General features: G+C 45.8%; 1 protein-coding gene across 3 annotated transcripts in view; it reads left to right on the top strand.

Moving 5' to 3' along the window:
- The first annotated feature begins 1,095 nt into the window (after positions 1 to 1,095).
- maml1 (mastermind-like transcriptional coactivator 1) overlaps positions 1,096 to 19,818 on the top strand; it is a 31,045-nt gene continuing 12,322 nt past the window's right edge. The window contains exons 1-5 of one of the 3 annotated variants that reach the window (XM_060063824.1): positions 1,096 to 1,977; positions 2,922 to 3,216; positions 10,977 to 12,455; positions 14,454 to 14,744; positions 18,001 to 18,130. In XM_060063824.1, the coding sequence (XP_059919807.1) occupies positions 2,929 to 3,216; positions 10,977 to 12,455; positions 14,454 to 14,744; positions 18,001 to 18,130 (2,188 nt within the window). In that variant the 5' untranslated portion in view covers positions 1,096 to 1,977; positions 2,922 to 2,928. Of the gene's footprint in view, positions 3,217 to 10,976; positions 12,456 to 14,453; positions 14,745 to 18,000; positions 18,131 to 19,818 lie in introns of all 3 variants that reach the window. The other 2 variants (XM_060063823.1, XM_060063822.1) reach the window with 2 other exon arrangements.

Genomic DNA, 19,818 nt, shown 5'->3' with positions numbered 1-19,818 from the left:
CTGGAGGTGGTGATGGAGAGAATTATGGACGATAACATCCTTTGCACAATCTAGTGAGTGAACAAACAAGTGTTTTTAGTGGGAGGCTACGACAGCTAAACTGCAGAAAGGACAGATTTAAGAATACTTTTTACCTACTGCAATTGCACTTTATAATAACTCCCCTTTGTAGTAAGAACAGAAGGATATTCATTTAAACTTTAGCTTGCGCTGCTTATATATATCAAACTTATACTTAAATATGCTTATATATATATATATGTTGTTGTTTTTTTGTTTTGTTTTGCACCTGTTTATGACACACCTGTTTATTTGCACACCTGTATATTTGCAAACATTTTGTACCGTTATCTCTGAGTAACAGCTACTTCTACTTCTGCACATGGACCATCCATTCCACTTTTTCTATCCTAGACTAGGTATTGTGGGTGCATGGTTTTGTTTAGGTGGGATATGTATGTATACAAGTGTTGTGTTTTGTTGTCTTGTGTTGTGTATGTATGCTGGCTGCTGGAACACCTACATTTCTCTGCTGAGATGAATAAAGTATATCTTATCTTATCTGTATCTTATGTTGATAGTTGTCTGGCAAAGACTATAAACACTTCATAAGCCAGACAACTTGATGGACCTCCTGGGTTTCTAAGATTCACTTCCACTATCATCCACTTATTCAGACCAATTCAAACTGAAATTCTGGAACAAAACATACTCTACAAACTACTTTAAGGTTAATCTGACACACAAATGTCCCATAAAGTGCTCTACCAAGCATTATATGAGATTAACTTCAGGTATTTGCCACTAACATCATGAAATTCAGAGTAGCTAACTGAAGTTAGTATATATATATATATATATATATATATATATATATATATATATATATATATATATATATATATATATATATATATATATATAATATAGGCTTACCCTGGACATTCAGATTATACTTTTTTCCATCGAATTACCTATGGTGGTAGAATATTTTACAATGCTGCAACCTTGTATAGAATAAAATGACGCATCCAGATGATGTCCTGTTCTTTGGTTACAAATCCTGTAAAGAATGTTCTAGGAAAATGATATGGCAACATTCATAAAAAATATATAAATTGTTGGTATTATGTTTAGCTGTTAATTTGGGGACAATCGGTTCAAGAAAAGTTTATTAAAAGTTGAAAACGACGAAATATAATAACAATTCTGTACAGGTTAAAACTTTTCAGAAATGACCATTGTCAAGTTGTTTCAAATACAATTTAGAGATCGATCCAGTGTGGGAGCCAACTCAGGTAGATCATACGCTATGATCTGTCATCTGAATCTATGCTGTGTATTGCAAGCAAATGAATTGCAGAAATGTAACCAACGTTCTATATTTTATTGCCTGTGTTGTCGCTCACTAATAAGGTGGGGACAGCGACATGACTCCTGGAGGAGGTGGTAAAAAAAAATATTTGCCCCAAAATGGCGCCGGAGACCTGCCTGTCCACTGGAAAACAATAGAAACAGCACACAGAGAAAGAGTTTCAACGGCGGGTTTTCCACGGATACTTTTCTTCTTTTTGTGGACATCGGTGGTCTGATTCAGACTTGGGTCGTGGGTTATCGACGTGGACTAAATTGTTAAAGAAATAACTCTGAAGCCTGGGCATCATGCTTTGTCTAAACGCTGTCAAGCTGGCTATTTAGCTAGCCCGGCTAAAGTTATAGATATCCGTAGCTTGCAGTGCATCGAGCCCGCTTAGCTGTTTAGCTTGCCCGGCTAGCCAGTCATACGGGGGTAGCGGTTGGCTAGCTAGGCTACTTAGCTTGCAGTGCAGCTTAGCCCCGCTAGCCATTGATACACAGGGGTTAGCGATACGCTAGCTAGTGACTGAGCTAGCCAGTTGTAGCTACTTGGAAGGAGGATCAGCTGTTTGCAGTAGAACAGATGCCATAGAAACGCCTGACCAGAACATTTGATCCACAGTAAGTCGCGCTACCATGGAGAGAGTTAGATAGAGTATTATCAGCTCGGTTGTGTTTGAAAAGTTGACATTTGTTGTTTGTGTATTTTTGGTATTTCTCGGTTAGTTTTAACCCTGTCAAGTTTGTGATTGGAAGGAGCCAATCAGTCTCCCGAGCTAGGGCTGGCTAACAAACAAGCTAACTAGCCTGGCTTGATGTTTTAGCTAATACTATAGCAAAACATAAACTTTAGGACAAGGGTCCATACATGGGTCACTTGACACGATTCTTTATCGTGGACGAGTCGGTGGTAGAATCGGGTCAAATTATATGGTGTAGCTTAAAAGGACTGAACTTTGTCGATATGTAAAAGTTCGGACTTTTTCCACACTCAGTCCCAACTTTGGATTTTTAAGTGGAGGAATGTGTTAGCATAATAGGCTAGCCTTGCGCCCATTGATTGGGTGGAATAATGGAACTGTATTAAATAAGTGCATTGGAAAGTGGACTGAAATATTGGCCTGGGTTAGATTGTTTGGATACCTGTACATTTGATCGGTTGTACTATGTCTGCGGGATTTAGATGTTTGTTGAGGGGGGTTTTGTAAAAGGCTCTGGGGTTGCACGGTGTCTGCAAACGGCACTCCAGAGAAGGGCTATAGCTGCTCCTCATATAAGTTATAAAAAATGTGATTCATAGTAATTGATATGTCAAAACGGGAGCTGGAATTGCTCTAGCGATTTGCATTTTCCTTCGTGGCTGGTAACTTCTCTCGTGACTAAAGGCCATTAGCAAGACAAAGGTTTACTCTATGAAGCCAGCAGAAGATTCTTTGTAAAGGGCGAGGGGGTGTAGACGCCCATACTGAAAAGAGGCAAATTCAGCATTTTATGCACGAATCCTGAGCCGGGAGTTTTCAACAATCTGTATTGATGATGTCGGATTATGTTGCACCGCGGCACAGCGCGGTGATGGAGCGCTTACGCCGGCGAATCGAGCTCTTTCGGCGGCACCACAACGGCTGCGAGAACCGCTATGAGAACACGGCGCTGGAGAGACTGGAGCTGGAACGACAGCAGACGTTCGCCCTGCACCAGCGATGCCTGCAGACCAAGGCCAAGCGATCGAATAAGCACAGGCAGCCCCCGCAAAGCAGTGAGCAGGCGGTACAGAGGGGGCCGGGGACCGTGGGCAGCAACTCCGACCTGGGGGACGGTGGAACGCCAGGGGAGCAAAGCAGGAATAGCACACTAATAGCGGTAAGTGAACATGTAAACATACTACTGGTGGTCGATATAATTTAAATACATCCAAGGTTACTGGTATCTATGAATGAGAGCTTCAGGGACATCATCCTTGAAGAGCTGCCATTAATGACTTTATAAATATAGATGGAGAGAGAGGCCGTGCAGTGCCAGGTTGTTGCTCAGTGCGATTGAACGTGCGAGTCACTATGAAGCCAGTGTATGGTAGTTGTGCAGCTCCAGACAGAGGGAGAGTTTTTTCGTAGCCATGCGTCTTCTGGGGGGGCGGGGGGGGGTGGTTGTAGGAGAGATATCACATGACTCTAGTGTTGTCATGCTGTATGTTAGTATAGAGGAGCTCTGTCACCACCAACGCACTCTAGGCTGAGAGCCTCGTATGCTATTTTAACGTGCTCCAGAATTCAAATAGTTCTCGTGTTATCGGCTTGGGTGTATTTGATAAGTGTTTTTGAATTTTAATCAAATGGAAACCTTGATGCATAGACCCACTCTTCAGAGCATGTCAGCGAAATGGTAGAATGGCTTGTGGGTATGTGCTTTGATCTCTTGTTGGAGTCAGCAGGTAGGACTGCAGCATGTGATGCGCACGCACACACACACACACACACACACACACACACACACACACACACACACACACACACACACACACACACACACACACACACACACACACACACACACACACACACACACACACACACACACACACAAGTCTAACAACGGCACAACACAATTTTCTGGATCTGTCCATTGCACTCTCTTTGGTCTATTATTCTTAAGCTATAGAGTTAATCCAAAGTGATTTGCAGTGACGACAGGTAGAAAGCAACATGAGGGACATCATGCTCAATGATGCCTATAGGTAGATTGCAGATATTGGGGCAAATAACCCATTACCTTTTTGTGCTGCAGGTCAAAACACATTCACCATTACACCCATGGCCTGATTTTGCAGTCTTCATAGTTTTTTAAGTTTTGAAATTCATTTTAAGGCGATTGGAAAAGTCTATTCATACATGATTTTAAGGAGCAACTAATGGCCCGGCACTTTGCTCAAGTATCGGGCATTCAACCCAGCCAGTGCCTTGCCACTTAAGCCACTACACAGCCCTGCCCCCTGCCCAACACTTAGCTCGAGGCATAGCGTTAGAGACTGAGCTTTTGAGGTGTCTGCAGGCCTGCCATCATATGTTGTCAAGCTGTCCGTCAATACATTCAATCCTTCACTATGCAAGTCTTTATTTAACTGTTCAAACTTGTCACTGATTGTAGTGTTCAGACACTATCAACCCAGGGATTTGGTCTGTAGAGGACAATGGGTGACACTGTACCTGTAGCAGTGACGAAGTGCTGTAGCACATGTGGAAGACGTGTAGTTGCAAGGGTGTCGGACTCCAGCCGGAACGCTCAGGGTTTACCTCCAGTGTCTGAAGCCTCCCGCTAAGCATCCTTGAGCAGGAAGCCCTCACCCTCAGTGATCCTCAAAGACACCTGGGGCGGGGTTCCCTGAGAAGCCCTGTGTGTGTGTGTGTGTGTGTGTGTGTGTGTGTGTGTGTGTGTGTGTGTGTGTGTGTGTGTGTGTGTGTGTGTGTGTGTGTGTGTGTGTGTGTGTGTGTGTGTGTGTGTGTGTGTGTGTGTGTGTGTGTGTGTGTGTGTGTGTGTGTGTGGACCTGTTGCCTTGTTCTTGCCAAAGTTGCAGTTTCTACAATTATCAATTGAACTTGCTTTGCCTATGTTGGCTTCATTATGCAGGACGAGGGGTTTCTTCTTAATTGTAGTTTGTAAATGTTAAGCAGCCCCCTGCTTTCCTGCAATCAAAGCACTTAAACTGATAATAATCATTGCAAGTCCTGTTGTTTTCACTCTCAAATAAGTGTTATTTGCCTGCATATATTATTGGAAATAAAACAAATGGGTACACAGTATTTTCCTGGTATATGATGTAATATTTATCAAGCACCAAAGTATCTGGATGGAGTTTGACGTCTTGAGTGTTTGGTGAGTTGAGTTTAGGTTGAATAAGAAAGGGTTCTCACCAGATGGTTCACACACACAATAATGTGGTCATCGACAATCTAGAAACCACCAAAACCAACCGAAAACTGCCAAACATTGTCCCTCGTCCTTACGACCCCCACGGGGACATGCTCTCTATTAGTGAGGGAAATATCTTTGAATCGTAGCTGAAAAGTTCTGTGTTGGAACCCCAATGTCCACACGCTATCAGTGGCATCTTTCAGTGAGATTCCTAACCCCTACCTTCTCATTAATGAAGCGTGGTCACTGTATTGCTTTGGATAATAGCGTCTAAAGAACAGTGAAGTGTAATCCCCTTGCTTCCTTTATTCCATCAGAGAAATTATGTTTCGCTCTTGCCACTTCAGTGTGAATTTACTAAGGCAGTAACTTAGTAAATAACTTTAACTTATAGGTTATTATTGATTTTTGACCTCTAGTACGCATTCAGTAGATTTACCCCCAAAAAAGATTCTCGGTTTAGTTGAGCAAATAATGAGTTGACTCATCTGGTTGATATGGGTGTAATAATCATTGTTATCTATTAACCATTAGTCTTCCAAGCGGGAGGCGGGAGCAAATGGTTTTTAAATGATAACTTTTATAAAAAGAGGATAAGAGTGTCTGGGGCACCTAGCTGGGCATAAATGGGACATGAAAGTTGGGGCAGGATAATCTAGTGGAAGGGTCCTCAATGTGCTGAGCTGCAGAACAATGTGTAGGAATCCTGGAGCAAGATGCATATCTCTACTGGCTCATTAGTGACGTGCATCTCATTCAATTACCTTTTTGTTGGAAAAAGCATCGGCTATAACGAAACCATGAATATTACTAGTATTAACCACATCAAAACAGAGACCAGCCAACTCTGACCTGCATGTGGCTCTTGATGACAGGCACTGATGATCCAACCCAAACCTTAAGAAAGGGGAGCAGTCCGCAGTCAAGAAGCAACCACTGAGTTAATACAAACTACAAGAGGCTTCCGTTACCGGTTGAACCTGGCTCTCTGGGGTCTCCTCCTCCTCCGAGGTGCTGGCTGGCATGGAAGGGGCTTGCTATTCACTGGTAATGCAGCGCTAAATGGTTTATTTTTAAAACAAAGGATCAATCCCTTTACCGGTTCCTTTCCAAGCCCGATTAAGCTAAACTTGTTCTGGTTCAACTGTGTAATGGTCCGGGCTCATGATGGAGGTCAGAGCTACCCAGCCTGCTGCTAGAATGGATTTAAGAACCGCCTTTACTCCTATCTGTTCAGTGCAACATTGCAATGCAATTTTAAAGGATAACTTATAATAAGTACTTCAAATAAAATAACATACTTTTACATGCTGTATGACAGTTTGAAGATGAAAAACAGGTTTCTCTTTACTTGGTTGATAATCAAGTTTTCCGGTTATTCTCTTAACCACTTCGTCTTCGGGCCATTTTTTAGTTTTTGCACTGCGCCTATTCTAGAGAGCACTGCTCCTTCATAGTATGCCCTCTAATCACATGCTTGGTCTCTTTGGAAAGCTGAGAACCTGTAGAATTGTATAACAGTATCAGAATAAGTGTATCATGTACTGACACAGTGCTGGAAAGGTTACACACACCTCTAAAACCACGCTGATTGTAGGACCCTGGCTAACTCCATCAACTCATTATCCGTCTAGTCCAACCAAAAGCTTGTGTCAGCCGCTGCTGCAGACGGTGTGCAGTCTGACGGACACCCGTCTGACGGACGCCCGTCTGACGGACGCCCGTCTGACCGATGCCCCGTTTTGACAGCGATCGCCTCATTGGCTTGTAAGGCTTGTTCACGAGGAAGTATTGGTCTCGCAGACATGTGTGAGGGCTCTACGTAATAGTGAGACCCTGGCGAACACAGTGGATTCCATGAATCAGACAATAGCGGAATTCAAACCCTAAATCGCAGTTTTCTACAAAAAAACATTGCAGCGTTTTTGGTTTTCTATTTTTCGGCTGCTTTGTATGAAATGGCTTGTGCATATACACAATGTAATTAGAGTAAAAATAATATAGATATTCGATTTCTGTGGACTCATGAACATTTCAAGACCCAACATGAAGTATCAACTCATTGCTATGGATATCCACAATGATGAAGTTTGAATGCAGCATGGGAGGGGGAGGGGGAGGGGGGCTATTTTGACCTAAGACACTAGGATATATTTGATCTTTATTCGCTAAACGTATTTATTCCACCAAATTGTTGACATTGGATGACATTCCTGAGATTCTAAGCTTTCAAATGGCGTATGGCATGACTATATCACTCCACCTTATGATGCCGAAAATTGACCCAGCATGTTGGGGGGGGAAGGGGTGGTGTAACTAAAACTTGCCCGCCGGCGGGATTTGATGATTAAGTAGTTAATGCATTTTCTAATAGGCCTTTCTCATACTCAAGGGCGCTTGAGTTACATATCGCAGATACTCCTTCACGTCAGCAACACGCCCACGCGCTCACTTTGAATTCTCAGATTCTTCTGACTTTACACGAGGGGCCTGGTTGGTTAAACTCTGGCTGATTCACACATTTTTGTTATCAAAGCCACGCCAGGGATTATCCGGAGTAGGTCTGACTTTCTGCACATTTGTGAATGTCCTATGGGTGTATCCCGGCCCCTTCATAGTACTGAACCTTTTTGGTGTCTAAAATCTGCCATGTTGCCTATTGTTTTCAATGTTCTTAACATAGTTGTCGAGTTGGATGAGAACATTTACATGTTTTGCGTGTTGGCAAGCAAAGTCTAAACTTCGTTAAGCTAGCAAGTGGTCTAGGTCGGAATTGTTGTAGTTGCTCTGGGATTGAACTGTTCATTAGTGCTCAAAGCTAAGCCTCCATCAGTGTAGAAGCAATTCACGTTAATGAGCTAGTTAAGGGCTTTTTTGTAGTGTTTGCATGCGTTTGTTGAGTAACCCTATTTTTCTCTGAGGAATTCTGCCTCAACAAGACTGGTTGTGTGGTGGTTGGATGTAGTGCCGCTGTTTGCTTATTGGTTATGCAAGAGTGAAAGTCATAAAGATCTATTACTAAAGCGTGAATACATTTTGGCCAATGGCAAGAGAGGGAGTGCCTGAACTTTGCAAGTCCCATGACCCATTAACTTCCTGAACACAGGCTTATTTTGTGTAGTGTGTATCGTTTTATTAATTTATAGCCATGGTGTTCACTCACGCACTGCTCTTGCTCGTTCTTTTGTTGAGGGCCCCTCACCCCCCCATGCACCCCCTCATCACCATCTATACAGATGGAAATGAGTTGGCTAGAGGTGGTAGGACTATGTAGATACTATTCACAGTATTCAGTGATTTAGCAGTCATTTTCCTCCAAAGCAACTTAGAATTAATTCCCATACATTATTATGGCGCAGGTATGCTTTATGGCTTCTCGCTCAAGGATGACTGTGGACATAGAGGACCAAGCCCGGTGCCTTTTCGTTTGTCCAAAACCTAAGCCGCCACTATAATACTTCTATTAAGTAGACTGTTTGAGCTCTGCAACAGAGTGCTGTTGTGGGAGGAAGAGTCACAGGCCAGGTGTCTAAAGCGGTCTAGCGAGTAGCCAGGTGTGTTTTTGTTTGTTTTCTTTTGGGATTTCCAGATTCTGAACACATTTTCACTAAAATTGTACACACCTGAACTCCCAACCTGAAGTGAGGCTCAAGTCCCTGTTTAGTTTGGTGGGCTTTGGTCAAAAACACAGGCTTGTATTTGCCAATTGCTGTAGTTGAAATCATATCAGCCCCTATGTTTTCAGGTGGTTATTGTCTTTGTTTTTTAGCTGTGTAGGGGCTTGTTTAAGGGATTCTCGGAAATAATTGCCAGATAACTTAGTGAAGCTATTGTTAAAACGGAGCCACCATTTCTCTCTCCATTTCTCTCTCTAGCCATGTTAACAAACTTTCTCTGGCTCAAGGCTGACACTTCCTCATTCTGTATCTGTTCTTTCCATCACTGCCTTGGTTGAAAGGTGCAGTGTTTAAGGTTTAGTGGCATCTAGCAGTGGGTAGGGGTGTTCGCGACTAGACGTTGCTGCAATTCTAAGTTGGCACCAGGAATATTAGTCTGCTAAACAATATATAGCAGACTAATATATAGCAGACTAATATATTTCTCTCAGATAAGAAATGCATTTCTATTACGAAAGCGTGTGTGCGTGCGTGTGTGTAAAAATAAATAATAAGACCCTGCCTTTTTAATAGGCCTAATTAACCAGCGTTAAACAACGTATAGTTTCCCACAATTTTCAGTCGGGCAGCACTTCAAAGATTATGTCATCGTTTATGACAGAATCGTGCTGCATTCAAGTGATGAGGTTCCTTGATAGATCTATTCATTTGATTTAGTTAATCATTCAGTAGAGCCATAGATCCTAGCTTATAAGTAAGATGGCCGATATGATTGTTCATTGAAATCGCATCCTTTAGAGCTCGTTCTGGACTGCTTTAGAAACCTTACGGTGCAGCTGTGGAAGACGATCCGTTCTCTATGTGGATATAAAGTAGTGATCGACCGATATATATATATATATATATATATATATATTTTTTTTTTTGCCGTGATTTACAGACAGTTCAATGAATGTAATTTTTTTTGATGATTGTACCATTTGTTATCATCATTGTGTCATTTTTATGATGTAAATTGAGGGAGGCTTAGCCTGGAAATCCAGACCCACCTCTAGAGAGCTGTAGGGTCTGGCAACGAGTAATGAAAATGGCCCAACTCGAGTCGCGGCACCAAGCATGCATTTGAAAATATCCCTGGATAACACCCATTGGATAACACTACGACCAATCAGAAGAATACAAGGGGTGACGTATCCAGACCAGTGGAGCTAACCAATAGATAAGACTCTTGCCGTATCCGGTCGGTAAAACAGCAATGCTTTTGGCCCGTCTATATTGATACATCGATGTGATTGGTTAATGTTCTGGGCCAGGGGAGGTCCAGAATATACACGAGTATATTGCTCGTTCCCAGAGTGACTCGCTGAGCAAATTAAAATTGAGCTTTTGCAAGAACTCTGGATTTCCAGGAAAATCAGTATCGGCGTATCGGCCCTAAAAAATCTGTATCGGTCGATCCCTAATATAAAGTGATCATTCTAGTGAAAACTCGCTAGAACAATCTGTTCTGCTAGATGCCATTAATTTCAAGGTAATGCAAACACCTTCCAAGTGTCTCTCTTTCTCCGTCTGTCTCAGGGACGGAGAAAAATAAAGCATATGCATATGCTTTGCAATCATCACCAAACGCATATTCCCTGTTCTTCCTCATGTTTTCCCATCCGCACCTCTTCCGCTCCCACCAACCTGCCTGTACGGATTCTTGTCAGTTTGGTCTCGTGTCAGTTTACCCTCATTCCGATGTCACATTCTCGGATAAAAAGATATTTGATAATTTTGCAGTTGGCCTATTGTTAACTTGGGCATTTACATCCATTGTATCAAATGAAAAACATTTTTTTTTGTAAATCCATCAAAAATGCTTATCTAAAACTTATCTATTACATTTTTTGTAAAGGCACTAGGCATACATTTCATGGATTCCTAACCAGAGCAAATGGACGGTAGTCAGTTATTTTTGGGCCACATTTAAAACAGTTTAAACCAAAGGAACCACGGGGTCCTAATGTTGACATAAGATGGGCTTGTGAAGCTGCTGGATGGGGTCGGCACTACAGCAGTGTTGTGGTGGTAACCCAGTGTTCCTATGCTCTCCAGCTGCAGGAAACGGTGAAGAGGAAGCTGGAAAGTGCTAGCTCGCCGCTGGGACGAGAGCACGCCAACGGCTTCAGCGAGGGCTTCCCCCCCACCAAGAAGGCCTGCCTGGACAACGGCGCGGCCAACGGCAGCCTGGCGCCGCGCTCTCCCCTCGACTCCAAGCTCAGGATAGCCGACTCGCTGGTTTCCAATGGCAACCGCGTCACGGGCGGCGACCCCGGCGACGGCGCCCGGGCGGCGGACCTCCACCTCCACCACCACCACCACCACCACCAGCACCGCCACCACCACGACTTCCGCCTGAAGGAGATGAAGCAGGAGCCGGACGACATCCTGCCCTGCATGCTGCCCTCGGGAGGGGGCGCCACCAACAGCCTCTTCCCCGACCTCAACCTCAACGAGCAGGAGTGGACGGAGCTGATGGACGAGCTGAACCGCTCGGTGCCCTACGAGGACATCCAGGACATCCTCAACGACGGCTTCGAGGACCGGAAGGACGCGCCCGACCTGCCCCCGGCCCGGCCCGGCCCCGGGGCCGGCGGCTGCGCGGCGGGGTCCTCGGGGGCCCCCGGCCAGCAGAACCCCGTCCTCATGCACCCCGACCTCGCCAGCGTCAAGGCCGAGTTCTCCCCGGCGTCGGCCGCCTTCGAGCAGGACGCCTGCACGGGGCCCCCCCACGCCAGGCCCACCTCGTCGGGCCCGCCCCCGCGCCCCACCAGCTCGCCCGTGGCCTCCTCCCCCGCCCTCCCCCAGCAGGCCCCCCCCAGCAGACAGCTCCTCCCCCCCGGGGCCCAGGTCCCCAAAGACCTCTCCCCCGCCCAGCAGCTCCAGCAGCTGGCCGCCCAGCAGCAGAGAGTCCAGCACCTCCAGAACCAACTCCAGCAGAAGCAGCATCAGCATCAACAGCAGCATCAGCAGCAGCATCAACAACAGCAACAACAACAGCATCAACAACAACAACAACAACAGCATCAACAACAGCAGCAGCATCAACAGCAGCAGCAGCAGCCCAAGTTCCACCCCCACCCCCCCTCATGGCCCCAGTCAGCCAACCCTTCCCAGAGCCCACTAGGGGGCGCCTTTGGTATGGACAAGCCTAGTAGCCCCTCGCTGTACCCCAACGACTTCATCCCCACCGCGCCCAAGCAGCTGCTGATGCCCGGGCAGCCCAACAAGGGCTCTCCCAAGGCGGGGGCGGGGGGCTACATGCAGGGGGCCGGCGGCCACCCCAACATGCTGACCCACCCGTCCTCCGGGGGCCCTCTCAGCCACCCCCCCACGGTCAGTGCCCAGGCCGCGGCAGCCATGCTGAGCTACAGCAACACCAAGCCCCTGTCCCACTTTGAGGCGGCGGGCTCCGGGCCGCCTGGGCCCGGGGGCGCCCCCAACGCCCAGAACAAGGCGGCTCTGCTGACCTTCATCAGACAGCAGCAGACCAAGCAGAAGGCCCCCTTCCGGCCTCACCTGCCCCACGCACAGGTAGGGTGGTGCTTCGTGCCTCGGTGTGTCCTCGGGGCCAGCCCGTCGACGGCAAACTACACCGTGACGCAGAGACACGAGTCTGCTGCTGATGTACTGAATGTCTCTCTCTGGCTGAGCCCTTTGAAACATGAGGCTGCTTTGTCTGTTCGCTCTGTTTTCCTGTTGCTTGAGATGGTTTCAGAACAGCCCCAGGCTCCGCTCTCTTTCTCTCTTTCTCTTTCTCTCTTTCTCTCTTCCTCTCTTTTCTCCTCCCAGATTCTCTCTCTCTTTATGCGTTCCCTTTTTCTGTGTTGTGGATCACTGGATTTGTGCACAGGCGTAAGCTACATGTTCCTCGGGGAGCAGGGCTCTGGTAGCGGTGTTGGGCAGAACGGGGCCTGCAGCATGTTCAGAGGCCCGTGTGTGTACACAAACACGTACACTCAGAGGTGCGCAAAGGAATGCACAAATGCAGTCTTTCTTCTGCAATCGGCAGATCTCCTCTTACAAGTGGCTTTGTTAAAACAAAGGATAAAACCCAAACATTTTGTTGAAGCAAAAACATTACTACTGCCATAAAGTGTACTGCCATTGTACCAAGACTGCATCATCACAAAGGAGCGTCAGCCTGATGTTGTACTGGCATAATGTCTGTTTTAGTAGTATTGACGTTTTATTCATAATTACACGCATTTACATCTCCCGACGGCGTAGGAGATGGGGGGGTGGTGGTGGTGGCGGGTGTTTATGGGGGGATGTTGACCAGCGTGGATCACTAGCGAGCCCCAGACCTCTGGCTGCTGTCTACAGCCCCGGCCAGAGAGGGGGGGCTTCTGTTCTGCTCGCCCCCCCCTCCCCCCTCCTACGCCCCTGGATGTTTGGCACAGGCTCGCTCGCGCTCTCTCTCTCTCTCTCGCTCGCACTCTCTCTCTCTCTCTCGCTCGCACTCTCTCTCTCTCTCTCTCGCTCGCACTCTCTCTCTCTCTCTCTCTCTCTCGCTCGCACTCTCGCTCGCACTCTCTCTCTCTCTCGCTCTCTCGCTCTCTCGCTCGCACTCTCTCTCAGGGAAGTGTGTTGTGTTGTCTCTCTAGGTCAGGCAGCTGGGTGTGTGTGTTTGTGTGTGTGTGTGTGGGGGGGAGGGGGGGGGGGGGTGGGGGCTGGGGGGGAGGGGGGGGGTGGGGAGGAGTAACAAAGCAGCCTTTCATTCACGCAACTTCTTCCCCCTCTTTCTTTGCCAGGCAATCTCTTGCTTTTAGTGTCTCTCTTGTTTTGTTCCTTTCCATCTCTCCTTTATTCCGCTGCCTTCCTGCCTGTCCGTCACTCACTCACCCATCATGTGTACGAGTCTGTCTGGGATGGCGTCCTGTCCCCTCTCTCTATTTAAATATAGCTGCCGCTGGTTGTCCTCCTCGGAGACACCCCAGGCGTTCTGTTTAACAGTACACGCTGCTGCAGATACACATGGCATTAGTATTTTAGTATGTTGGGTTACTAGAAGGCCTGTTCATTCGTGGGTTGACTTTCAGCCCTTTTTCTTTATTTAAAAGATCAGCTGAACAAAACGGCATCATAAATGTAAGGCAGAGGCGAAATAAACCGACCCCCCCTTCACTTCAGCGCTGTCTACAGCGGGGAAGTGCTCCTAGGGGCAGGAGGGAAGAAGAGGTGCTTCAAGCCTGCCCTTGACACTTGAGCTTCGGTGTGTGGGGGCCTTAACACAACAAATATGAGTCGAGTTCTTTGTACTTTATTCATGGTACAAATATAATGGCAAGGTCTGGCCTGCTGTTTAAGAGGTGAAGGCTGCATGCAGCGCTCCACAAGTGTTATTCTGAGGCTCTATTCTTCTTCTTTTTATGAATTGCTGTATCATGTGATAATACTCGTCAGACCTCCGGCCAGCTGCCTGGTGTAAGGTCTATTAAAGTTTCCTTAATGAATCCACAAACTGCTGCCGTTCTCCTCTGCCCCCCGGTGGCCGCATGTGCAAACTACAACCTGTGTTTCCACCATCAGCAGGACCAGAACACGTACCCCCCCGCTCCGCACGGCCCCGGCCCCACCAATGCCATGGCAACCCTCCAGGGAGGCAGCACCATGGCAACGCCGACCGGCGGCAACGCCATGACGGGTAACCACGGCAACGCATCCTACCTGAGCAACCAGGCTGCAGTGGCTGCTGCTCTCAAACAACAACAACAACAACAGCAGCATCAACAGCAGCAGCATCACCAGCAGCAGCAGATGCAGATGATGGAGCAACAGAAGCAGTACATGCTGGGTCAGCGCCAACTGCTGGCTGAACAGGTAGAGTACAGACGGTTGGTCTAGACTCATGTTGGTCTGACAGGCAGAGTACAGACGGTTGGTCTAGACTCATGTTGGTCTGACAGAGTACAGACGGTTGGTCTAGAGTCTAGACCAACCGTCTGTACTCTGTCAGACCAACATGAGTCTAGACTCTAGACTCATGTTGGTCTGACAGAGTACAGACGGTTGGTCTAGACTCGTGTTGGTCTGACAGGCAGAGTACAGACGGTTGGTCTAGACTCATGTTGGTCTGACAGAGTACAGACGGTTGGTCTAGACTCATGTTGGTCTGACAGAGTACAGACGGTTGGTCTAGACTCATGTTGGTCTGACAGGCAGAGTACAGACGGTTGATCTAGACACATGTTGGTCTGACAGAGTACAGACGGTTGGTCTAGACACATGTTGGTCTGACAGAGTACAGACGGTTGATCTAGACACATGTTGGTCTGACAGAGTACAGACGGTTAGTCTCGACTCATGTTGGTCTGACAGGCAGAGTACAGACGGTTGGTCTAGACTCATGTTGGTCTGACAGGCAGAGTACAGACGGTTAGTCTAGACTCATGTTGGTCTGACAGGCAGAGTACAGACGGTTAGTCTAGACTCATGTTGGTCTGACAGGCAGAGTACAGACGGTTGGTCTAGACTCATGTTGGTCTGACAGGCAGAGTACAGACGGTTAGTCTCTAGACTCATGTTGGTCTGACAGAGTACAGACGGTTGGTCTAGACACATGTTGGTCTGACAGAGTACAGACGGTTAGTCTAGACTCATGTTGGTCTGACAGAGTACAGACGGTTAGTCTAGACTCATGTTGGTCTGACAGAGTACAGACGGTTGGTCTAAACACATGTTGGTCTGACAGGCAGAGTACAGACGGTTGGTCTAGACACATGTTGGTCATCAATGCGAGCATAATTAATCGCTTTGTTAATTACGGGAAACTGAATCAGAAAAGACAAAGCGGGCAAATGTATACTTTTGCCCACATTTCTGGGCCGGGGCCACTAAACCACGGTGGTGACGTCCTCTGTGACGTGTTCCTTAGAGACCCGTGCGTTGCGGTGGAGGCCATGTGGACGCTGTAGCCCCAGCTGGTCCCGTGGAGCCCCAGCTGCCCATGTGCAGACCCATGGAGGGTCTGTGACGCAGAATTAGAATTCAACCTTTAGCCCGTTCTTCTGTTGAACCTGGTCTGTGTTTAGCAGTTCTCCCTCGGTGCAATAGAGGGAGCTATAACACTGAAGGAGTGTTGCGGCGGTGTTGCGGCGGTGTTGCGGCGGTGTTGCGGCGGTGTTGCGGCGGTGTTGCGGCACTGACATCGCTGTTACAGAAAATAATAAAATATGAATCGTTTTTAAGAGATGCTTCATTATGCACACTGCCCAATAATACTGTTGATATAACTGCCGCTTAAAATGAAATATAAAGAAATTAGGTACATGGATGAAGGACGTGTTTAACATAATGTGTATGCATGTATGTATTTGTATATATATGGTGGTATTTATATAATATTGAATGTTTTATTATATATTGGATATATTGTTAATACCAATATTAAAATATAAATTGACAATATTAGAAAAATACGGAATTGGTAATGATTTAAACTATTGATAACAAATGTTTATTTTTGATAAGGAACTTTATATCATAAGGAAGCATACAACCAGGGTTGGGGGAACGTGTTACAAAGTAACAATGTCACTTTTTTGGGTAACGAAGTAAAGTAACGCATTACATTTAAAATATCGGTAACTACACTACTTTACTAGACTATAGTAACACACTTTCCTGCATTACCCAACCCGTGTTTGCCTGCGTGTAAAGTTCTGATCCGTTGTGGTGCACGCATGCGTGCTACCCGTGTGTCTGCAGTGCCTGCTTGCCTCGGCACGTTGCCATAGCGATCAATTTGAGTGACGTAGCTGCTTGAGTGTTCAAGTGTTGGAGCGCAGAAGCAGGTGACACAGAAAGACAGGCTGGTTGCCGGGTTCATTGTAGAAGACATGCTTCCACTGTCGACTATTGAATCGCCCAGAATTAGAAAAATACTAGATAAAGTACCTGCGACTAGCAAGCCAACATCCGACAGGAAAACGTTTTCCCATTACCTGCTGAACAAGTGTTATCGAGTCCTTCCTGGATCATGTGTGGCACCACCGCAGACATTTGGTCCGCCAACAACAAAAGGTACTAGGAATGACGGTGCACTGGATAGACAGCATTACTTTAAAACTTGCTCTTGCCTGCAAGAGGGTGAGAGGAAGACACACTTACGACGTCATAGCTTGCGAAATATATCCGGTTCATCAGCAGTTGGACCACATACAGTGACGGCATGTGTCACCGCCGCTTAAGTGCATTTCTGTTCTAATTGTATGTGATAAAGTGACCTTTTTATATTTTTCATTGACCACTTAATTTTCGTTCTCATGTTTCCTAAAGCCTGTGTTTTGAAACTTGTGTGTTGCTACTGATTGACCTCACCATAGCCTACTTTATCCTGTTGTTTGTGGATTTTACAGTAAGGCATGTCTTTGTGCAGAAAGGGATATTGTTCTTTCATATGGTTTATATGATATTTTGTATAGATTTATACAATAAACACTAAGTGATGATAGGGCTATGATGTTTGTCCATGTATGTACAGTAAATTAAGAAATGGGAAAGTAAAGTAGTAAGTAGGGAAGTTACTTTTCAAATGCTGCAACTAGTAAAGTATTCTCATTACTATTTACAGAAGTTACTAGTAATAATAATAATAATAATAATAATACATTTTATTTATAATGCACTTTATATTCAAGAATCTCAAAGTGCTTCAGAGAAAAAAAAACTATTAAAAGGGGGAACCTCAAAGAAAGTTTAGCTAAATGCTCTTTTAAAGAGATGGGTTTTGAGGTTCTGTTTAAAAATAATTTCTGTTTTTTCCGTCCGTTTAATAAGTCACTAATTACCTTTTTTGAGTAACTGCCCCAACACTGCATATAACCCATTATGGATCAATATTTTAGGGAGAAGGGGTGAGATTAAATACTGTTTTCGTCTCACCACTTTTTGAACGGGTAAAGCAAATGTTAAGACAGCTTCTTTAAATTTGTGGTTTTCATTTTGTAAATATTTATTTGTAACGGTTTATGATTGCTTATTTTACTTTTTATTTCCTTGGCCCGAAATCAAAGTATTTTCAACTCGATATATTGCCTAAACATTGAGTTGTCTCTTGTCGTTGGTCCCGCTTTAGGAGAAACAGCGACAGCAGCAGGACCAACAGCTCCAGAGACACCTCACCAGGCCACCGCCCCAGTACCAGGACCAGGCCGGGCAGACCACCGGGCAGAACCCCTTCCAGCAGCAGGTCAACCCCTTCACAGGTACCAGGGAGCCGGGGTCGGGGTGCTGGGAGCCAGGGTCTTCTTATGGACCAGAGCCCACATAGCCACATTAGGAAGAACAGACATGGGGCGCACTCACACTAGGCCATCTGTACCGATCCCCCTAAAGTCTAGATCGTAGGGCTAGGTTGAGCACGCCATCCGTACTCAAGTACAGTTCAACTCCGTGGCCTGGGTACACTTCAGAGAGGTGTGCTCAGGACACGGTACAGATGCTTATGAGCCGACACGCTCGGATACGCAACCAAGCGGTTCACGTTGGTGCGATAGCGAAGTTGAGTGTTTGATCAAAAATCCCTCGTTCGTCATGACGCAGGCTTTCTTGGTTCACTGGAGAAGGCGAGTCTAGACCTCTTCAAAATAGTTAGCATACTCCAAAATGTTTTTAAGGAATGCAGACACCCGTATGCAAGAATAAGTTCACGTCCGAGTGTAGGCTACAAACACGATTAACTATTTACACTTGTTTTTTATCCAGACAAAAGCCTTGTTAGGACAGTTCCTCTGCGACTCTCTCGTAGATCGCACCATCTTTTAACGTCTTTGTTTAATACGACTGCATCACCTTCTCTCACATGATCAGCAGCTCGCGGATTTCACTTTCTCTCCAGTTAGAAGTTAACTGCTCATGATCATATCGCTGCGTTGTCTCTGTGGAGACAGCGCAGGAACACCTCTACCCAAGCCCCCCCCCCTGGAACCGCGGAGCCCTCGCTTTTCAAGCCTTCAACACGGGGCAGAATAGTATCTGCTTATATACCAATGTTGAAATATTTGATCAGCTAAGAATAGCTACTATCACGGATGCTATCGATGTCTTCAATATTGTCCGCACAACAGCTTGTCCCTCCTTATTCTCATAGGCCCTGTGCATGTAGTGTCCTTTCAATAGGCAGAAATGTTGCGACTTCTCTTATCATTGCTGTATTTTATAAATGTATATTTATTCATATTTTCATTTATTTATTTCAGTTCCATGGGATTAAACAAAGATGACGCATTGATCTAAACTAATCTAAACACTGTTCTTGTTCTTTCTAAGAGCCAGGGGTCTGATTTATTAAACTGTGCGTGGGATCGTTACTAAAAGTGTACGTATGCCCAAAAGCCAAGTTTGGCGTGCGCCAAAAAATATTCAGACTTATAAAACCCTGCGTACGCACACTGCCGTGTTCTCTTGGAAAAAGTCTGCCGAATCAGGATCGCTTTAAGTCACTTTATTTGGTAATGTTTTGGACTAGTCTCTAGGAAGCAAAGGAAGGAATCACAAACATCTCATGGCTACATTACCATGCAACAATCATCAACACCACCAACCAACCCGCACAAATCAGGCAGGCCGGTGGGTCACATGGAATAATAGGTCATGCAATCATCAACCATAGATCTAAAAAGGCACACATAGGTTTAACTAAAAAATAAAAATAAAAAACACATCAAATACCTCGACGAAGAAAAATGTAACATCATGTAGAGTCCCATCCACTCCCCCCATTGGTTGTTTATAATCACAAAATCATAACATGCATATGTTCACAGACTATTATGTCCGACCATGGCCCCCTATCACAGATATTTATTCCACCGTTTGCTTTTACGGAAGGTAGCACAAAATCACTCAACGTCACCCGGAAAAAAACAAAACTCCTATCACACTATCAATCCCA

The sequence above is a fragment of the Gadus macrocephalus genome, chromosome 10, assembly GCF_031168955.1.
Source record: "Gadus macrocephalus chromosome 10, ASM3116895v1".
Taxonomy (NCBI): domain Eukaryota; kingdom Metazoa; phylum Chordata; class Actinopteri; order Gadiformes; family Gadidae; genus Gadus; species Gadus macrocephalus.
The sequence above is the reverse complement of the archived record's forward strand: the minus strand, read 5'-3'. Positions and strand labels throughout refer to the sequence as shown.